At 44.8% G+C, this 19,863-nt stretch overlaps 1 protein-coding gene across 2 annotated transcripts in view; it reads left to right on the top strand.

The window, feature by feature from the left end:
• The window catches only part of PRKCE (protein kinase C epsilon), a 628,435-nt gene extending 611,150 nt beyond the window's left edge, over positions 1-17,285 (top strand). For both annotated transcript variants that reach the window (XM_064277139.1, XM_064277140.1), the window contains exon 15: positions 14,306-17,285. In XM_064277139.1, the coding sequence (XP_064133209.1) occupies positions 14,306-14,452 (147 nt within the window). In that variant the 3' untranslated portion in view covers positions 14,453-17,285. The remainder of the gene's footprint in view (positions 1-14,305) is intronic.
• Positions 17,286-19,863: the final 2,578 nt, after the last annotated feature.

The following is a 19,863-nucleotide window of genomic DNA, read 5'->3' as shown; positions in this document are numbered from 1 at the left end:
CCTGGAGATTCCAGTTCCAATTCTGTAGGTCAAGGTCAGGCCCAAGGAGCCCTGGTGGTACAGTGGTTAAGCATTCCACTGCTAACGGTAAGGTCAGCTGTTCAAATCCACCAGCCGCTCCACAGGAGAAAGATGTAGCAGTCTGCTTCCACAAAGATTACAGCCTTGGAAGCCCCATGGGGCAGTTCTACCCTGTCCTATAAGGTGGCTATGAATTGGAATTGACTCAATGACAACAGGTTTAAGGCAGATGTTACCAGAAGCTTTTAGATGTTTTCATGAGAAGATAGTTTGTGGACACTTAGGGAAGAAAATGATAATCAATGGAGCCAATTAACTTTATTTCTAGACTAATAAACCAGGGTAATCCTGCAGGCATTATGTATCTTTATTCCGGAAAAGCAATTGAAAGAGCTCTCATTATCTTATGAACAAGATGAAAAAAGTGACTATGGCTGGTTATTCACAATTGATTTATCAACCATACCCTCAAAGAGTGCTGATGGAATTTGATGTCAACTTTGTGACAGGAGAGGGCTGAGTCCCTGGGTGGTACAAATGGTTAAATGCTAGACTACTAACCAAAAGGTTGGCGGTTCACACCTGCCCAGAGATGCCTCAGAAGACAGGCCTGGCAATATGCTTCCGAAAGGTCACAGCCTTGAAAACCCTATGGAGCCCAGTTCTACTCTGCACACATGGGGTCGCCCTGAGTTAGAATCAACTCAACAGCAACTAACAACGACATTTATAGAGGCGACGTCAAAGGGCTGTGACCCTGCCTCTTTCTTGATAGACTGAAGGCATGCCAATTAAATTTCATGATAAAAAAAGCTAAAGGGTATAGCAGTTATGATGGATGACAGCATTAAAATGACATTTGCATAAAATTTTAGAGCTTACCTGGGCTTCCCTGATATTTTCTCATATAGCACTCAACAAGCTAGGAATACTTTATCATCCTCACTTTCTAGGTAAATAAACTAAGACTCAGAGAGGCAAGTTACAGAATCAATATTTATGGTAATCTTGAAAGGCTAGAAAAACGTACCAGAATAAACAAGAAATCAAGATTAAATATAAAGGATTACATTTGAGTTAAAAAAAAAATCAGTCTCAAGAAAACAAGGTTTGGGTTCATTGGATTGATTAACTAAGATAGTATCAGTGCTTTATCACAGTTACTTAAGAGTTGATAAAACATTGACGCTGTCTTTGACAACATCAGTGTGAGAGTCTCTACCGAATATACCATGGACTGCCAAAAGAACAAACAAATCTGTCTCGGAAGAAGTGCAGCCAGAATATTCCTTAGAGGCGAGCATGGCAAGCCTGCATCTTATATACTTTGGACATGTTGTCAGGAGGGATCAGCCCCTGGAGAAGGACATCATGCTTGGCAGAGTACAGGGTCAGCGGAAAAGTGGAAGACCCTCAACGAGGCGGATTGACACAGTGGCTGCAACAATGAGCTCAAGCATAACAACGATTGTAAGGATGGCTCAGGACCGGGCAGTGTTTGGTTCTGTTGTGCATAGGGTTGCTATGAGTCGGAACTGACTCGACGGCACCTAACAACAACAACAACAACCAAGTACAGGTAACACACTGCACTTGGCATTGCTCAGACCATGAGGTCTGGAATTGAGCAGTCAACCCTGGCCACCCCTTTGGAAGGTGATGGATTGAAAACAAAAAACAGCAGGGAACCACCAAGGGCCAGTGAGAAGATGGGTACTTTCAAAGATTTCATAGGTAGCCCAGTACCAGACCAACTCTTGGCTCTTTTCAACCTGTTTTCTTTTTTTTTTTAATTGAACTTTAGATGAAGGTTTACAGAACAAACTAGTTTCTCATCAAACAATTAGTGCACACATTGTTGTATGACATTGGCTAACAACCCCATGACGTGTCAACACTCTCCCTTCTCAATCCTGGGTTCCCTATTACCAGCTTTTCTGTTTCTGCCTGCTTTCCAGTCCCTGCCCCAGAGCTGGTGCGTCCCTTTAGTCTTGTTTTGTTCCATTGGCCTGTTCAGACTTTGGCTGAAGGGTGAACCTCAGGAGTGACCTCGTTACTGAGCTGAAAGGGTGTCCAGGGCCATACTCTCAGGGTTTCTCCAGTCTCTGTCAGGCCAGTAAGTCTGGTCTTTCTTTTTGAGTTAGAATTTTGTTCTACATTTTTCTCCAGCTCTGTCTAGGACCCTCTATTGTATCCCTGTCAGAGCAGTTAGTAGTGGTAACCAGGCACCATCTAGTTGTACTGGACTTAGTCTGGTGGAGGTCATGGTAGATGTAGTCCATTAGTCCTTTGGACTAATTTTTCCCTGTGTCTTTAGTGTTCTTCATTCTTCCTTGCTCCTGAAGGGATTAGACCAGTGGAGTATTCTAGATGGCTGCCCATAGGCTTTTAAGACCCGAGGTGCTACTCGCCAAAGTAGAACGTAGAACATTTTTTTTATAAACTCTGTTATGCCAATTGAGCTAGATCTTCCCTGAGACCATGGTCCCCACAGCCCTCAGCCCAGCAGTTTGGTCCCTCAGGGAGCTTGGATGTGTCTTCGGAGCTACCATGACCTTGCCTTGTACAGGCTGTGCTGGCTTCTCCAGTGTTATGTGTACTCTCTTACCCTTTATCAAAGTTACCACTTATCTCTTGTCTATTTAGTGTTTTTCTGTTCCCATCCCTCCCCTCCCTCATAACCATCAAAGATTGTTTCTTTTTGTGTGTGAACCTTTTCGTGAGTTTTCACAGTAGTGGTCCCATACAATATTTGTCCTTTCGTGATTGACCGATCTCACTCAGCATAATGCCCCCCAGATTCATCCATGTTATGAGATGCTTCGCAGATTCTTCATTGTTCTTTATAGTTGAGTAATACTCCATTGTGTGCATGTACCAGTTTGTTTATCCATTCATCTGTTGACGGGCATCTAGGTTGTTTCTATCTTTTCACTATTGTGAACAATACCGCAATGAACATGTCACCCTGTTTTCTAAAAAGAAAATCCAAAAGTAGGACCCAATTCTTAATAAAATTAAAACAGGGGAGATTAAGTTTAGAGAAATTTCTAGGTAAGTGAGAGTTAACTTGAATTTCCATTCCAGCTCTCTCTCATTTTTTTTTCTTTTTTGGCCAGGCAAGGCACTATTAAGTTCTGCCCTCCCTATTTCATTAACTTCATGCACGTGGCTGTGTGTGTAAATACATATGCTCCATTAATTAGAATGTATGGGTATCATGAGTAAAGATCCAGTTAATTGATGTTGAGACCTAATTCTTTTTGGGTCTTGCTTTTTCTTTTAGAAAATATTATTTAAAAGAGGAAAATGGAGCTTAGACGAGAATATTGACATTTCAAAGTTAGGAGGAATTGGGGGGTTTGACTGTCAAAGTGAATGAAATTATTTCTAGCAGGTGAATATTGTGTCTGCTGTATACTCTGGAGCCCCTGGGTGGTGCAAACAGTTAACGTGCTTGGCTGCTAACCAAAAGGTTGGAGGTTTAAGTCCACCCAGAGGTGCCCGAGAAGAAAAGCCTAGCAATCAAATTCCAAAAAATCAGCCATTGAAAACCCTACGGAGCACAGTTCTGCCCTGCACACATGGGGTTGTTACATGAGCTGGAGTTGACTCAACAGCGAATGGCTGTGTACCTTGCTCTGGATAGGCACCTTGAGGGATGCAAGAGTAAAACAGAATACCCGAAGTACTCCCCAGCCCCCAAATGAGTGATTCAGACAGTGCCGTGGGAGCTGGGAGGGGGACGAGGTGGGGGAGAGGGTGGCAGCAGGGAGAACTTACGAGGGAGTTGGAACCTGACATGGGACCTAGAGGAAGACTGGCGCCTGGAGGTGATGTGGAGACGGCATGTCTCCCCAGCACAGGTTTTGGCTGCACCCATGGGCTAGGGAGCCTGTGGTTTAGGGTCACTCTGCTACTTCTGCTCTTGCTGCGATGCCAAGCCAAGGTTAAGAGGAGGGCAGAGGACTGCAAGGCAGCCACGTGGAAGCAGCCCCATGCCCCAGTCTGTAAGATTGGGGAGTTTCATCTGCTGACCTCCTTCCTGGTAATCAGAGGAAGACAGAAGCAGAAATGGCTGACTCTTCCGAAAGCTGTGTTTGTGATTTCAGCACAGTGCGGGCCATGTGAGAATTGCACTAGCCAGACAGGAAGCAAGCATTCAGGCCACCTGCCCATCTCACTGCTGGGACCCAAACACCACCCCAGGTGGCTGAGCACCCTAACCTTGGTTGCCTGGGGGTGACCTTTAAAGCAAGCCCCGTGCCTTTGTGTCTGAGACGCAGTTTCTCAGGGGGATCTGGTGTGCTCATAACTCTACTTCCCTAAGGTCTGCGCTCCCACCCCAACTGCAGACGCAAAAAATGTATCCTTTCCCCAACGTCTGTGCCAGATCTCTCAAATCTAAGACCTTCTATCTCTAAGGCATTCCAAAGAGAATAGGAACATTGTTTACCCCCAACACCAACACAAAAGTTAGGGCCATACCTACCAAGTCCCGAAACTCCCCTTAGCCCATCTGTCCTGATGAAATTCTCCCAAACCCTGGTTGAACCTCTTTCTGTTCCTATCCTGAACCAGAAATAGGGAGCCCTAGCACCCCAAGCTTATGGTTCTGAGTGAGGAAACCCCATCGATTACACCTAAGCCAAAAACCAAATCCACTGCCATCAAGTCAGTTCCGACTCATGGCAATCCCATGCTTTATGGAGTAGAACTGAGCTCCGTCTTGGCTGTAACCTTTACAGAAGTAAGGTATTTCTTCTGCAGCACTGTTGGGTGGGTTCAAACTGCCAACCTTTCACTTAGCAGCTGATCACAAACCACTTGTGCTACCCAGGAACCTAGTTACACCTACCAAAAAGCCAAGCCCATTGCCATTGAGTCGATTCCGACTTACAGTGATCCTAGAGGACAGAGAACTGCCCCAGAGGGTTTCCAAGAAGCAGCTGGTGAATTCAAACCGTCAGCTTTTTAGTTGGCAGCCTGAGCTCTTAACCAAGGCGCCTGATTTCCTGTGCCCTCAGGGCTTGATGAAGGTCTGGGCTGCGTCTTTCCATTTCCTTCGTTAGTAAAGCCTTGACCTTCTCCCCTCTCAGCCTCCACTTCCCAAAATGAAAAGCTCCTTTGACAGGAAAGCTGCCACTGATCCTGGCCCCAGATCACTTTCCTGGCTCTCAGTAAATAGCAACAAAAGAGGTGCATTCCTTCATTGTTCGTTCAGCAGGTGTTTACTGAGCCCTCACTACATGGCAGGCATTGCACTAGGCTGGGGATGACACGGTGACTTCAACCCAGTCCCCACCCACAAGGAGCTCACAGATGAGTTGAAAAGTATCAAGAGGAGGCCATGCAGGGTGAGAAGTGCTGAGATAAGAAAAGGAAAGCTGATGGAGGTGCCCAAAAGAGGATTCGTTGGAGCCAGTCTTGGAGGGAAAAGGAAGGCTTCCTAAAGGAGGAGACATCTAAGCTGAGATCAGAAAGGTGAGTGGAGGTCAGCTAGGTGACAAGGACATGGGGACAGAAGGTAAGGAGGGGACAGTGTTCCAAGTATGTGCAAAGGCTTGGGGGCAGGAGGAAGCCATGAGTCCGGGAGCTTCCTGGTTCGCAAGGCCAGAGAGATGAAGCTGAAGAAGTTAGTAGGGGCAAGATGCCTTAGAGGGAGGGGAGAGTAAGAGCGTGGCAATGGGGCACTCCTGAAGACTCCCAGTACTAGGAAGTACCAAAAGGTTCAGGCAGGCCCGACTCATGCTAGTTCAGGATCTGAGACATATAGAAAAATGTAAGGCTCAGTCTCTACTTTTAAGAAGCTCATAGCGTTGACAGGCAGATGACTGAAAAGCCAGTCAGTCACACAGCCAGACTGTGCACAATGCCTGTCTACACACACACGTGCTAGGATTCAGAGGCAGGACAGGAACTCACATTATTAGGTGCCCACTCAATGAGATGGATTGACACAGTGGCTACAACATTGGGCTCAAGCATAACAATGATTGTGAGGGTGGCATAGGACTAGGCAGTGTGTCATTCTGATGTACATAGGATCACTGTGAGTCGGAACTGACTCGATGGCACCTAACAACAACAAGAAGTACGTGTCAGAGGAACCCTAGTGGCGTCGTGGCTAAGTACTCAAGGCCAACAGAAAGGTCAGTGTTTCGAACCCACCAGCTGCTCCATGGGAGAAAGATGTGGCAATCTGCTCCCGTAAAGATGGAAACCCTACAGGGCAGTTCTGTTCCATCCTATGGGGTTGTAGTGAGTGAAGCAACTCGGTGGCAGCAGGGTGTCTCAGGATCTGCACCAGAGCACCTAACATCCGGCATCTCATTTTGTTCTCAAAGCAGCCTCAAAACTAAAACCAAACCCACTGCCGTCAAGTCAATTACAAATCATAGCAACCCTGTCGAACAGAGCAGAACTGCCCCATAGGGTTTCCAAGGCTGTAATCTTTACCGGAGCGGACTGCCACATCTTTCTTCCATGGAGCAGCTGGTGGGCTCAAAATGCTGACCTTTCAGTTAGCAACCAAGCACTTAATCATTGCACCACCAGGGCTCTTCAAAGCAACCTGTGGGGAGCTTTTTACTACCTTACTTTATAGACAAAAAGACCAAGGCTCAGAGAAATTAACTTCACACAGTGCCGCATAACCAGGAAGGGGCAGTACCAGGATGAGAATTCAGCCAGTGCTCTTTCTCCCACTCCATACAGCCTCCCCTAAGTGTGGGCACAGGATGGGGAAAGGCTTCCCAGAGGAGGTAGGGTCTGAAGACTTAGAATGTTGTTCCTTGTGTCCCGGTGTAACCTCTCAGGTGGTGCAGTGTGGGTTGAGCCTGGCATTTAGGCTTCAGGGGAGGCATGTGTAATAACTGAGGCTCAGGCTAGACAGGGAGTGTCGCTGGGAGTTTGCCCGCTGAGAATCTTGGAGTCTGGTGCCTGCTCTGCTAGGAAGGCAACAGCTTTTCAAAGACTGAGATCAGTGAGTAAAGAATACAACACCTGGTCCTCTCCAAATTTGAGTGTGCTGTGCTACCTACATGCCATAAACAGGGGGTGGAGTTTCCCAGAAATATTTGCTTTGGGAAACTTTGTGAGTCTCTAAGGTTAAAAGCCAGGATTTACACATAGTTGGTTATTTGAACTGGAAATGGGTAACTGACCCACACCTAAAATGTCTCCAAGGAAAATAGGGCCTGGGTCAGGTTGCTTAAGGAGGCGAGTGAGCCAAGTATGTTTTTCTACAGAGGTCATGAAGAATGATACATTTACTCGAGAGCCACAGATGATTCTGGAACACTGAGAAGCCTAGAGCTGAGCCAGGTGGTTCTCCAAGCTCGCCCACCATGGAGCTAGAGGTCCCCTGTAATAACGCCCCTAGCTGTATTGATTTACCCTGGCTCCCTGGTATATGGTCAGAGACTTGTGGAATTTGGACATTCTGTGGAATCTAGTCCCATTAATACACTCAGTTGTCCTTAGGAAATGAAATCAGTTCTGTGACTAACGGACACTAATGAGTGATAGATAAAGGACACATGATTAGGTAAACTGGGAAAGCCAAAGCCAGAGAATTCACAGGTTGGCCCAGGTCCTTCGTATACATATCCCCCTTTACTAACATACAGATAAGAGGGAACCTAGGAAGAGGCGGGCCTGACCCTGGGGATACAGGAGACCTGGGCACAGCCCATTCTTGGCAATGTTCCAAACTGGGTTTTCCTCCTGCCCATCTGTCTATTTATCATACTGTGGTGGCTTGCATATTGCTGTGATGCTGGGAACTATGCCATTGGTATTTCAAATACCAGCAGGGCCACCCATGGTGGACAGGTTTCAGCAGAGCTTACAGACTAGCACAGACTAGGAAGAAGGACCTCGTAATCTACTTCTAAAAAAATTGGCCAGTGAAAACCTTATGAATAACTGCAGAACATTGTCTGATATAGTGTCAGAAGATGAGCTTCTCATGTGGCAGGCACTCAAAATACAGTTGGGGAAGAGTTGCTTCCTCAAAGTAGAGTTGACCGTAATAATGTGGGTGGAGTAAAGCTTTTGGGACCTTCCTTTGCTGATGTGGTTTGACTCAAAATGAGAAGAAACAGCTACAAACATCCATTAATAATCAAAATGTGAAATGTACAAAATATGAACCTAGGAAAATTGGAAGTCATCAAAAATGAAATGGAACACCTAAAGATGAGTATACTAGGCCTTAGTGAGCTGAAATGGACTGGTATTGGCCATTTTAAATAGGATAATCATACGGCCTACTATGCCAGGAATGACAAATTGAAGAGGAATGGCATCATATTCACCATCAAAAAGAACATTTCAAGATCTATCCTGAAGTACAACACTGTGAGTGATAGGATAATATCTACATGTCTACAAGGAAGACTAGTTATATAATTATTACTTAAACACACATCAACCACTAATGCCAAAGATGAAGAAATTAAATATTTTTATGAATTTCTGCGGTCTGAAATTTATCAAACATGCAATCAGGATGCATTGATAATTACTAGTGATTGTAATGCAAAAGTTGGAAACAAGAAGGATTAGTATTTCAAAAATATGGCCTTCGTGATAGAAACAACGCTAAGGATCACATGACGTAATTTTTCAAGACAAATGACATCTTCATTGCAAATACCTTTTTTCAACAACGTAAGTGGTGACTGTACACATGAACCTCACCCTATGGAATACACAGGAATCAAATACACTATATTTGTGGAAAGGGAAGATGGAGAAGCTCAATATCATCAGTCAGGACAAGGCCAGGAGCTGACTGAGGAACAGACCATCAATTGCTCATGTGCAAGTTCAAGTTGGAGCTAAGGAAAATTAAAACACTTCCATGAGAGCCAAAGTATGACCTTAACTATATCCCATCTGAATTTAGAGACCATCCCAAGAACAAATTTGACGCACTGAACATTAATGACTGAAAACCAGACAAACTGTAGGAAGATATCAAGGACATCTTACATGAAGAAAGCAAGAGGTCATTAAAAAGACAAGAAAGAAAGAAAAGACCAAAATGGATGTCAGGAGAGACTCTGAAACTTGCTTTTCAACATAGAGTAGCTAAAGCAAACAAAAGATATGATAAAGTAAAAGAGCTGAACAGAAGATTTCAAAGGGTGGTTTGAGAAGATAAAGTAAAGTATTATAATGAAATGTGCAAAGATCTAGAGTTAGAAAAACAAAAAGGAAGAACACGTTTGACATTTCTCAAGGTGAAAGAACTGAAGAAAAAGTCAACCCTCAAATTGCAATATTGAAGGATTCTGTGGGCAAAAACAACACAGGAAGCATCAAAATAAGGTGGAAGGAATACAGAGAGTCACTGTACCAAAAAGAATTGGTCTAAAAGATTGTACAGGTCCATAAAACAAAACGAGTCTAAAGGTGCACACCAGCCCAGGGCAAGGACTAGAAGGCAGAAGGCAGAAGGGGACAGGAAAGCTGGTAATGGGGAACCCAAGATCAAGAAGGGAGAGTGTTGAGATGTCGAGGAGTTGTTAACCAATGTCATAAAACAATATGTGTACTATTTAATGAGAAACTAGTTTGTTCTGTAAACCTTCATTTAAAGTGCAGTTTTAAAAAATTGGTCGACATTCAACTATTTCAGGAGGTAGCATATCATCAAGAACTGATGGCACTGAAGGAAGAACTCCAAGCTGCACTGAAGGTATTGACGAAAAACAAGGCTCCAGGAACTGATGGAATACCAACTGAGATGTTTCAACAAACAGATGTGATGCTGGAAGAGCTCACTTGTCTATGCCAAGAAATTTGAAAGACACCTTCTGGCCAACGAACTGGAAGAGATCCATATTTGTGCCTATTCCCAAGAAAGATGATCCAACAGAATGAGGACATTATCGAACAATATCATTGATAACACATGCAAGTAAAATTTTGCTGAAAAGATAATTCAAAAATGGTTGCAGAAGTACATCAACATGGAAGTGCCAGAAATTCAAGCCAGATTCAGAGGAGGACGTGAAACAAGGGATATCATTGCTGATGTCAGACGGATCTTGGTTGAAAGCAGAGAATACCAGAAAGATGTTTACCTGTGTTTTATTGACTCTGAGAAGGCATTTGACTATGTGGATCATACCAAATTATAGATAACATTGTGAAGAATGGGAATTCCAGAACAGTTAATTGTGCTCATGAGGAACCTGTACATACACAGTTATTCAAACAGAACAAGGGGATACTGTGTGGTTTAAAATTAAGAAAGGTGTGTGTCAGGGTTGTATCCCTTCACCATACTTACTCAATCTGTATGCTGAGCAAATAACCTGAGAAGCCAGGCTATATGAAGAAGAAAGCAACATCAGTTAACAACCTGCAATATGCAGATGACACAAGCTTTCTTGCTGAGAGGACTTGAAGCACTTTCTGATAAAGATCAAAGGCCACAGCCTTCAGTATGGATTACACCTCAACATAAGGAAAACAAAAATTCTCACAACTGGACCAATAAGCAACATCGTGATAAACAGAGAAAATATTGAGGTTGTCAAGAATTTCATTTTACTTGGGTCCACAATCAACACCCATGGAGGCAACAGACCCAAAATCAAATGACGCATTGCGCTCGGCAAATCTGCTGTAAAAGGCCTCTTTAAAAAGTAAGATGTTACTTTGAAGACAAAGGTGCACCTAATCCAAGCCATGGTATTTTCAGTCGCCTATTAATTTTTTTTTTTTTTTATTATGCCATAGTGGTTAAGTGCTACGGCTGCTAACCAAAGGGTCGGCAGTTCGAATCTGCCAGGTGCTCCTTGGAAACTCTGTGGGGGCAGTTCTACTCTGTCTTATAGGGTCCCTATGACTCGGAATCGACATGACGTCACTGGGTTTGGTTTTTTGGTTTGGGATTATGCATGACATGGACAATGAATAAGGAAGACCAAAGAAGAACTGATGATTTTGAATTATGGTTTTGGCGAAAAACATTGAATATACTGTGGATTGCCAGAAAAATGGACACATCTGTCTTGGAAGAAGTACAGCCGGAATCTCTTTAGAAGCAAGGATATCGAGATTTCATCTCACCTACTTTGAACGTGCTATCAGGAGGGATCAGTCCCTGGAGAAGGACATTATGCCTGGTAAAGTAGAGGATCAGCAAAAAAGAGGAAGACCTTCAATGAGATGAACTGACACAGTGGCTGCAACAATGGGCTCAAACATAGCAACCATTATGAGGACGACACAGGACCCGGCAGTTTTTGTTCTTGTTGTTTTACGTAGGGTCACTATGAGTTGGAACAGACTGGACAGCACCTAACAACAATAATCTGCCCCATTCCTTGCCTCTCTTCATCGTCTTCCATGCCTACTTCTTCCTACTGCCCTTTCCCTCCGGCCCCCAGTAAGGCTGACCCTTTGTTGCTTTCAGAGATGACAGTACTTCCCAAGTCATTGCCCCACTCTTCCATCTGTGCACTCGGTTTTGCACAGCACCCCAGGCCCATACTCTGCAGATATAGGGCCCTTCCTTGCTGACCCCTGCTCCACAAGGATGGATAACCCATCCCTCTTTCGATAGAGATCTTTAGAAGAGGAGTCACCACACCCTTTCCCCAGGCATTCACCCAGCCAAGTCCAGCACGTGTCACTGGGGGGATGGTTTTTGTTCTTCCTTTCTGATGGCTTTTGCTGTCGGCCCTCTCTGCACAGGCTCCCCCCTTCCCGCCCCCCACCACCCCACCCCACCACCCTTTAATTTCTCTGTACACACTGGAGAAGGAGAACAGATGGTCCTCTTGCTCTGGGCCGGGTCCTCCTGGCTGACATGACTAAACCACTCCTTGGCTTTCTCATTTTAAGGGGCAACAAAGGACATCCTCTCCTACAGGTCCTAGTTTCTATTGCTTGGGTTTTCTGTGCCTCTGCCTCCCCTCCAAGCACCCTGATACCGACTGAACTATGCAGCTCTAACTCAGAGAGAAGAGCCCAAGCAGGATAGAGGGATGCTGAACAATTAGAAACATGGATTCATCCTGCTCCATGCTGTTTCCCTGATTCTGCTGGGAATCTGGGGCAGTCAGAAAATGGGCTCCCCTGCCCCTGACCTACAGCCCTCCTTCCTCCATGCCTGCCTACTAGCAAGCCTTTCCAGCTTTGTTTTTAGCCTGGCGTCTTTACCTAAATGCCTCCTGGTTGAGCTGGACTCTCCCTATGTCTTCCCATTCCTCCTGTGTCCATATTTCCAGACCTTCATGCCATGGGAGGCACTATGATGAGACGGGGATTTGAGACTGGCTCTGCTGTTGACTTTTTTTTTTCTGCTGTTGACTAGTTGGGTGGTTCTGGGCAAGTCAGCAAACCTTTCTGAGCCACAGTTTCTGACCTGTAAAATCAGGATAATACTACCAAGAATCAAATGAGCAAGTGTGAAGGTGCTTTAGAAATTATAAAGCAGCACTTCCCAAAAGATGCTAATAGGGTCTTAAAAGGAAGAAAAATAAAGTTTGGGGTCAAGATTGGGAAAGGCTGGCCTAAACAAAATGAACCAAACTTCTTTACTATAGGACTTCCCCTAGCCTTTCATTTGCCAATGGACATTGCAAATCTCCATAAGTAGGGTACAAAATATAACTTTTGTCTGAGAACCAATTGTTTCATGGACTGCATATTAACATCTTCTAGGTGACTGGCTTCCACAGAATTTAGCGTATATTAATATTATTCTTCATAAATAATAATGCTAATCTGTCCACAAGACTTATTTCGTCCCCAATGCTGGGTAATGCTAATTAATGTGTCCAAAAAAGGATTGCCTGAGCTCCTTCAATCTGCTCAACATTGTACAATGTACTGAGGGAAAAGGGGACTTGGCATTGAAGGCCTCTGCAGTCCACCCTTCCCTCCCACCATCTCCACACTGGACTCTGCCCCAGGTAACTGGGCATAATGACTGTCCTATGTGCACACCTTCTGTGTTCTTGCCCACCCCCAACCCCGTTCCCATCTTTCTCCCTGCCAAGGTGCCTTCCTCCCCTGGCTCTACCAACACAATTGTAACCCATTTCTCAAGCCTGAGCCCAAGCCCTGACTTTTCAACGCAGGTTTTTCTAGCCAGTACAATGTGTTCAAGACAGGACTCCTGGCTACCCAGCTAGATTGTAAACCTTCTAAAGGCAGACAGCATTATTTACACTTCCCAGTTTCTTCCAAAACCTAGGATTTGTTTGTGTATTGATTAATTGCTGCCCTTTATCTCCAGCCCCTAAGGACCGCAAGCCATGCAGCCCTTTTTTAGGCAACTTGAACCTCCAGCTGGGTATGAGTCCTTCTGAGCTGGATAGTCAGTATCAGTTTGCTGGGAGTTTTATGCATTCAAAAGATGCAGATTGAGTAAGACAAGGTCCTACCTTTAAGGACCTCTTGGTCTAGACAAAAAAACATAAACACGTCATTGCAAGTCAGTGTGTTGAGTATAATACTAGAAATAACGTGGGAACTTAGAATAGGGTTTATGGCGAGAGCATGTGGGGATCAAGGAAGGCTTCTCAGATGAAGGTTCTGCTCCCACCCACCCTCCTGCTTACAAAGAGGACGTCATTTGGAGCAGACATGGCCAGTTTATGGGGATCTACCTACACGGAAGGAGTCCTTGGGTCGCGCAAATGGTTGATACACTGGGTTGCTAATTTAAAATTTGGCGGTCCACCAGAGGCATCTCAAAAGAAAGTCCTACTCATCGACTTCCAAAAAATCAGCCATTGAAAATCCTATGGAGCACAGTTCTGCTCTGACACACATGGAATGGCCATGGGCCAGAATCTTTTTAAAGGCAGCTGGTTTACCTAGAAGGAAGAAAGACCTATGGAGACTATATGGAGGGAGAATTCACGTTTGTTCCCTGGGTCTCCGGCTCCTCAGTGGAGCCAAAGGATTATGGCAGATTCCGGAAGAGGAAGTATGAAAGAGGAGCTTTGCATCCCACTCTCATTAAACACACACACAAACACACACACACAGTGTCTGTGGGCATCCCACTTCCCTGCTTTTCCATCACACCCTCTCACCCCTCTTCCTTCTCACCTTGACTCATTCTTCTTCTCCTCTGTCACCTCCTGGTCCTGGGGCCATCCATCCTTACGTCATTGGAACAGCCCGGTCTGCTCTCAGTAGCTAGTGGCCTGCTTTGCCATGAGGATGGTCAGTTCGATACTCCCTCTGGGGGGCTCTGGAGGAGAAGGTCAGCCTTGAGTCAGTGCTTTCTCTTTTTTTCCCACAGAAAACCAAAAGAGACGTCAATAACTTTGACCAAGACTTTACCCGGGAAGAGCCGGTACTCACGCTCGTGGATGAAGCGATTGTGAAGCAGATCAACCAGGAGGAATTCAAAGGCTTTTCCTACTTTGGTGAAGACCTGATGCCGTGAGAGGCCGCTCCAGGTGGAGGTTCTCGATGCTGCAAGAAGGGGTGCCGAGAAAATTCCTGCTTTCTAAAGGCTCAGAAGGTTATGAATTATTTCTCCCCGGAGCCCCAATCCCATTTACGCTATCTATTTATTGCACCCCCATACCCAGGCCAGCTCCCCTCTCCTTCTACCTGGTGACCAAAAGGCACTCTTGGTTCCTGCCTTGCCAGTAATGCAGAACCATGTTGGGTCAGAAGTCAGCTGTACACACTGCCATGCTTGGACTGTTGGCAAGCCTGGTTTCACTCCTCAGGGTCACCTGGCAATGAAGCAACTTCTAGTCCTTTAACTGCAAAAAAAAAAAAAAAAGCAAGCAAGAACGCTCTGGCTCTGCTATTGGACATAGAGGGCCTGACCACCCTCGCTTCTCATCCCTCCTGTGTCCGGCCTGCCACTCCCTGCCCTTCTGTCCAGGAGAAGAGACAGATGCTCCTTCAGCATAGGGCTGGGTGCCTTCAGGGTGTGCCCTAAGAGGGGAGGGAGGCTGGGAGGGACGCAGGTGGCTAGTTGTGTCAGTTTGCTCTGGAATGGCTAATTCTTGCTTGCTTTGGTGTTAGCTGTTGGGCATGCCAAAGTCTTGTAAGTCTGTTATCTCGTGGAAGAAATCACTCTTTTAATGGGGAAAAAAAAAGGATCTTGAACTCTGTTAACCCTTGGAACATGTAAAATGCACTTCCTAATTGGCCAAAAGATATAAATTCCAGCTAATACAGGTAGATATTAAAGGGCTAATGTACAGTGAGTAACCAGTTGTCCAAGGTTTATGTTATGAATGCCTCAGTGGCAATGAGGGCTATCCGAGTTCAGAGAGAAGGAAGCCAGTAGTGCTCCTTGTTATTAAAGTTCTCCCTGGACACAAAGACCACTGCAGTGGTGGCCAAGACACTAGGATTCTAGAAAAACTCGGCCCCCAATTTCTCTTTCCACTTTTGCCCTAAGTTCCCAGCATAAACTCTTATTTATTTTCTGCCGCCATGTGTTATTTTCACACACTTCTGCAAAATGGTAGTACTACTGTGTCGTGGTTTTTAACAATTAAACATGTGAAGTTAAATATGAAATATCTGCTTTGGGGACAAGCAGAATGTGGCTAAACATGAGTTAGGCTGATGGTATCAGGAGACTGAAGAGCAACTTGTAGGAAAACTGACAATGTGGCAAGATGTCCTGGGAGTTTTGCTGGTGTATGACATGAAGCAGTAACTCATGTGGACACTATTTAACGGATGCGATGTTACCTCCTGTAGATAGGCTAACAGTGTTATGTTCTTTGATTTCCAAGGGTTCTCCGTGGCTTTGTGGAGATGTTCCCCGGAGGTCATGGATAACCTATTTTAATGAACTGATTTAGCAGAGAATGGGATCCATTCCAACCGTTGCACGTGGATTTCCCAGCTGCCCCTAAATATATATACTTGTGAGTGGCAAAGTCGCACTAATGAAGCTTTTTTGCCTTTTGTACATTTGAGACTTTTTTGTATATAGTGTTTGCTGCAAGGCCTGTGGAATTAATTCATTGAATATAGAGGTGTCAACTGCTGCATGATCAGACCTATTCTAAAACTTTAGTCTATGAAAGAATAATTATAACAGTGTCCAGGTGCAATACTCTGTAAGTGTATTGGTTTAAGTTACCGAGAGATAAGATGCGTTGTTTTTTTTTTTTGGGGGGGGGGTCCTTTGTATTGTTTATTTCATTTTGGTTTATTTTAAAAGATGTAAACATATATTAAGCTATATTAAATCTCGTGTATAGTTCTCCTGTGCTCTATTTTGCCCTGATAGAGAGGGGAAAGAGAAAACAATGTTTTTGATGATGGTTTCAAAGCTTGGACAGTGACTATCTTGAGCCCATAGAGAGTTTGTGTCCATATTTACAGCTGGCTGGTCATAGCCTTTGTTACCAATGATGACATTCAGTTGTCTTTTTGTTTTTATTTTTTAAAAACTCAGGTGTAATTATTATCTCTTCTTTGGATAATTTTCAAATATGAAATATTATGCTAGAGCGATTCATGTGTTTGGTATACCAGTGAAGTCATGAAGAACAGTAGATTAATTTAATTTATCTTCGGTAACTTGACCTACTGGGGAGAGGCTATCTTCTGGAGATGAGTACAAGCACAGAAACGGTCTTCACGGTGGCATCATCTCATTTTTTAGGAAGACATGACAATGCTGCCCATCATATCCATATGTCACTACTGCTGTCTGCTTCTCTCCTGCTTCCCTCGCCGTTATGAACTTTGGACGACCAGGCAAGACCTAACTGCAATGCAAAATGGCCTTGTCCACAGGGCTTGGTGGAGTCGCGTGCCAGCGGGGCTTGGGCCCTTTCTACTGGACAACTGGCATTTTTGCTGGGAAGTCAAATAATACATTCCACCCAGCAGCTCCAGGCAGTCTGTCAGTGGCTAGCCTGCCCCAGCAAGGCTCCCTTCAGCACCCACAGCAGGGCTGGCTGGGATGTCTCCAGCGTGGGGCTGGAGCTGATGAAGTTCTCACGTAAGGAGGTTTAAATCCAGCGCAGGTCTGCAGAAAAAAGGCTTGCCTGTTCCTTGAGTATCCATTGTTCCATTTTAGTTTTCACAAGAGCTTGGAAACGGGCACACTGTTACATTTCTGCGGATTCTTTCTAATCTTTCCAGCTTTCCCTCTCTCTCCCTGGCTCGCTCTCAAAGAAAAAAAAAAAGTGGACTGCAAAAATATGCCAAAAAATATATGAAGGATAGCTGTTCTCCTGTGTTTTCTCATTATGGACTTTGTGAAGTGGAAACAATTACTTTCTCCAAAGGTGGAAAAAAAAGAAATGCATTCTTGCTTAAAAAAAACAACAACAAAAAAAAACTCTTTTTAAATTATGTGCAAAATAATTCTGGCTAAATATAAAATATATTCAACTTTAGGGATTTTTTTTTTTTTTGGTATTGTGATGCTTTATTTGTATTTTTTTTTCTTTCAGGATGTAATTTTAATCTCTTGCCATTCATTAGTGTTATTTCATTGTAAACATTATTGTGCCAAATGTACTGTATTCAGAAGGATGTGAATGTGTATTGTTTCAGAACCTAATAAATACAATGATGTTAAATCTTATTTTTCAACCCCAGTGAGCATTTTTATCTCCTTTGTGAGTGGCAAAGTGGTGCTAATGAAGATTCTTGCCTTTCATACAATTCGAAATTACCAAATTCCTAGACATAAGTTTCTGCTTTCCTGTTCTCTTTGGAAGATCCAGAAAGGATGCAAACGCATACTCTCTGCCTCTGTGCTCCTGGGGCTGCCAGCCAAAGGGATACAGGGGGCCTGTGCAGACTGGAGAAAGAGACTGAGTGGCCATAGCAGTTTTCACTCGACTTCTAACTGAAAGGTTGGCAGTTTGAACCCACCCAGCAGCGCCATGGAAGAAAGGCCTGGCAATCTACTTCCACAAAGATTACAGCCAAGAAAACCCTATAGAGCAGTTGTACTCTGTAACACATGGGGCCGCCATGAATCAGAATCTACTCGACAGCCATGGGTTTGGTTTTGATTTGGTGCAGACTGGATGTGGCTCTCAGCTGCCTTTTTCAGGAGCTGTCTTCTCTGCCTTGGTGAGCGAGCAGAACAGGCACCACTGTGTTCTCACTTTTGTCTCTCTAGAGAAGCAATTGCTGGGCCTCCTTGCAACCAGGACCCATTCGAACCTCTCAGCCAAGCAAACCCTCTCAGGACTTGATTTCTGACGTGCTGCTCAGAACATCAGGCCTTTGGAGTTCAAGAAGTTCCTGCTAGACTGGAAGCCCCTTGCAGGCTGGCCTAGAGCCTAGACTGGCCAGTGAGGCCATGTTCAGCTGGCACCACCTCCTTTGCCCAGCCATCGTTTGTGGCCATCGAGGGGACTCTGGGTTCTCCAGGTTCCTTCTTCAGCCTGGTCTCCTTCCCGCCACTCCCCTCATATTGCCCGGGTTATGTGAGCCTCCTCATCTTCTTTCTCCAATACTGATTTTTCAAGAATGTGTGAAATTCCAAGAGCACACTCTTGAGCACATCAGAAATTTCAGTTAGCCGAAACTCCCTATCCCTTAAAGGTTATGGAACTGGCTGAAGTCTTGCTTAATTTGTCATCCTTAGGTGAAAAGATGGCTTAACTTGTCACTTTTTCAATCCCCCAAATCATTTCTTCATAATGACTTTGATGTGTTGTCTTGAAAGTACTCACTATTTTCTCTCAGCCACGCAGCCCATCTGCCTGAAGGTAGAAGATAGCTCTCCAGATCCATGCTGTTGTTAACCTATTGCCTTCTGGTCGATTCTGACTCATAGCAGCCCTATAGGACAGAGTAGAACTGCCCCAAAGGGTTTCCAATGTGCGGCTGGAGGATTCAAACTGCTGACCTTTTGACTAGCTGCCAAGCTCTTAACTACTGTGCCACCAGGGATTCATATTGTTGCAGGTGCTGTCAAATAAATTCTGACTCATAGTGCCCCCATGTGACAGAGTAAAACTGCCCCATACGGTTTTCTAGGCTGTGGTCTTTATTGGCACAGATTGCCAGGTTCGTCTCTTCTGGAACCATTGGGTGGGTTCGAACCGCCAACTTTCACTTAGCATCTGAGTGCTTAACCATTGTACCACCAGGGCACCTTACCCCAAGAATAAGGGTATGTTTATCACATATTTCCCTCTCTGATGCAGGCAGCTGTCGCTAGGTAAGTAACCCAAGGAGAACCAAGCTTCCCACCAGCTGGTCTGTCTTGCCATGACTTTAAATAAAAACCATGAAAAATGAATGAGATCCTTGAGTAAAGCAAGTGGTTTGTGCTCATCTGGAACCTAAAGGTTGGCAGTTCGAACCCACCCATCAGCACCGTGGAAGAAAGGCCTGGCAATTTGAATCCATAAAGTTTACAGCCAAAGCAAACCCTATGAAGCAGTTCTACTCTGCAACACATGGGGTCGTCATAACTCAGAATCAACTCAACAGCAATGGATTTTTTAACGGGTTCTAGGAAGCTCAGAATACATCTCCAAGCATCTCACCAAGTGAAATACGACCAGTCTCTACACTTCCCTAAGCTTGTGGCCCAGAAGAGAAATGTTAGGAAACTCATCTTCTCAAATCTGTGTGCTCCAGAGACAAACCACATTGAAGCTATGAGAAAGGTCAATTATGAATCAGTGTCCCTGGTCTGGAAACTCACCACCCTATCCCCCCCACCACCACTACCAACCAGGTGAGAAAGCCAGGCACTGGCAGGCCTGTTCCAGGGAAGCTGTGGCCACTGGTCCCTGACGAGGATTGGATGGCTCCAGAGCTGCTCAGGACAACCTGTCTGTGTGGCCATGCTCCTGAACTGAGAAGCAGCCAGTCTAATAGATCCCTTGCAGA

This window comes from Loxodonta africana, chromosome 26 (assembly GCF_030014295.1).
Source record: "Loxodonta africana isolate mLoxAfr1 chromosome 26, mLoxAfr1.hap2, whole genome shotgun sequence".
In the NCBI taxonomy this organism is placed as follows: domain Eukaryota; kingdom Metazoa; phylum Chordata; class Mammalia; order Proboscidea; family Elephantidae; genus Loxodonta; species Loxodonta africana.
This window is presented reverse-complemented; position numbering and strand designations above follow the sequence as displayed.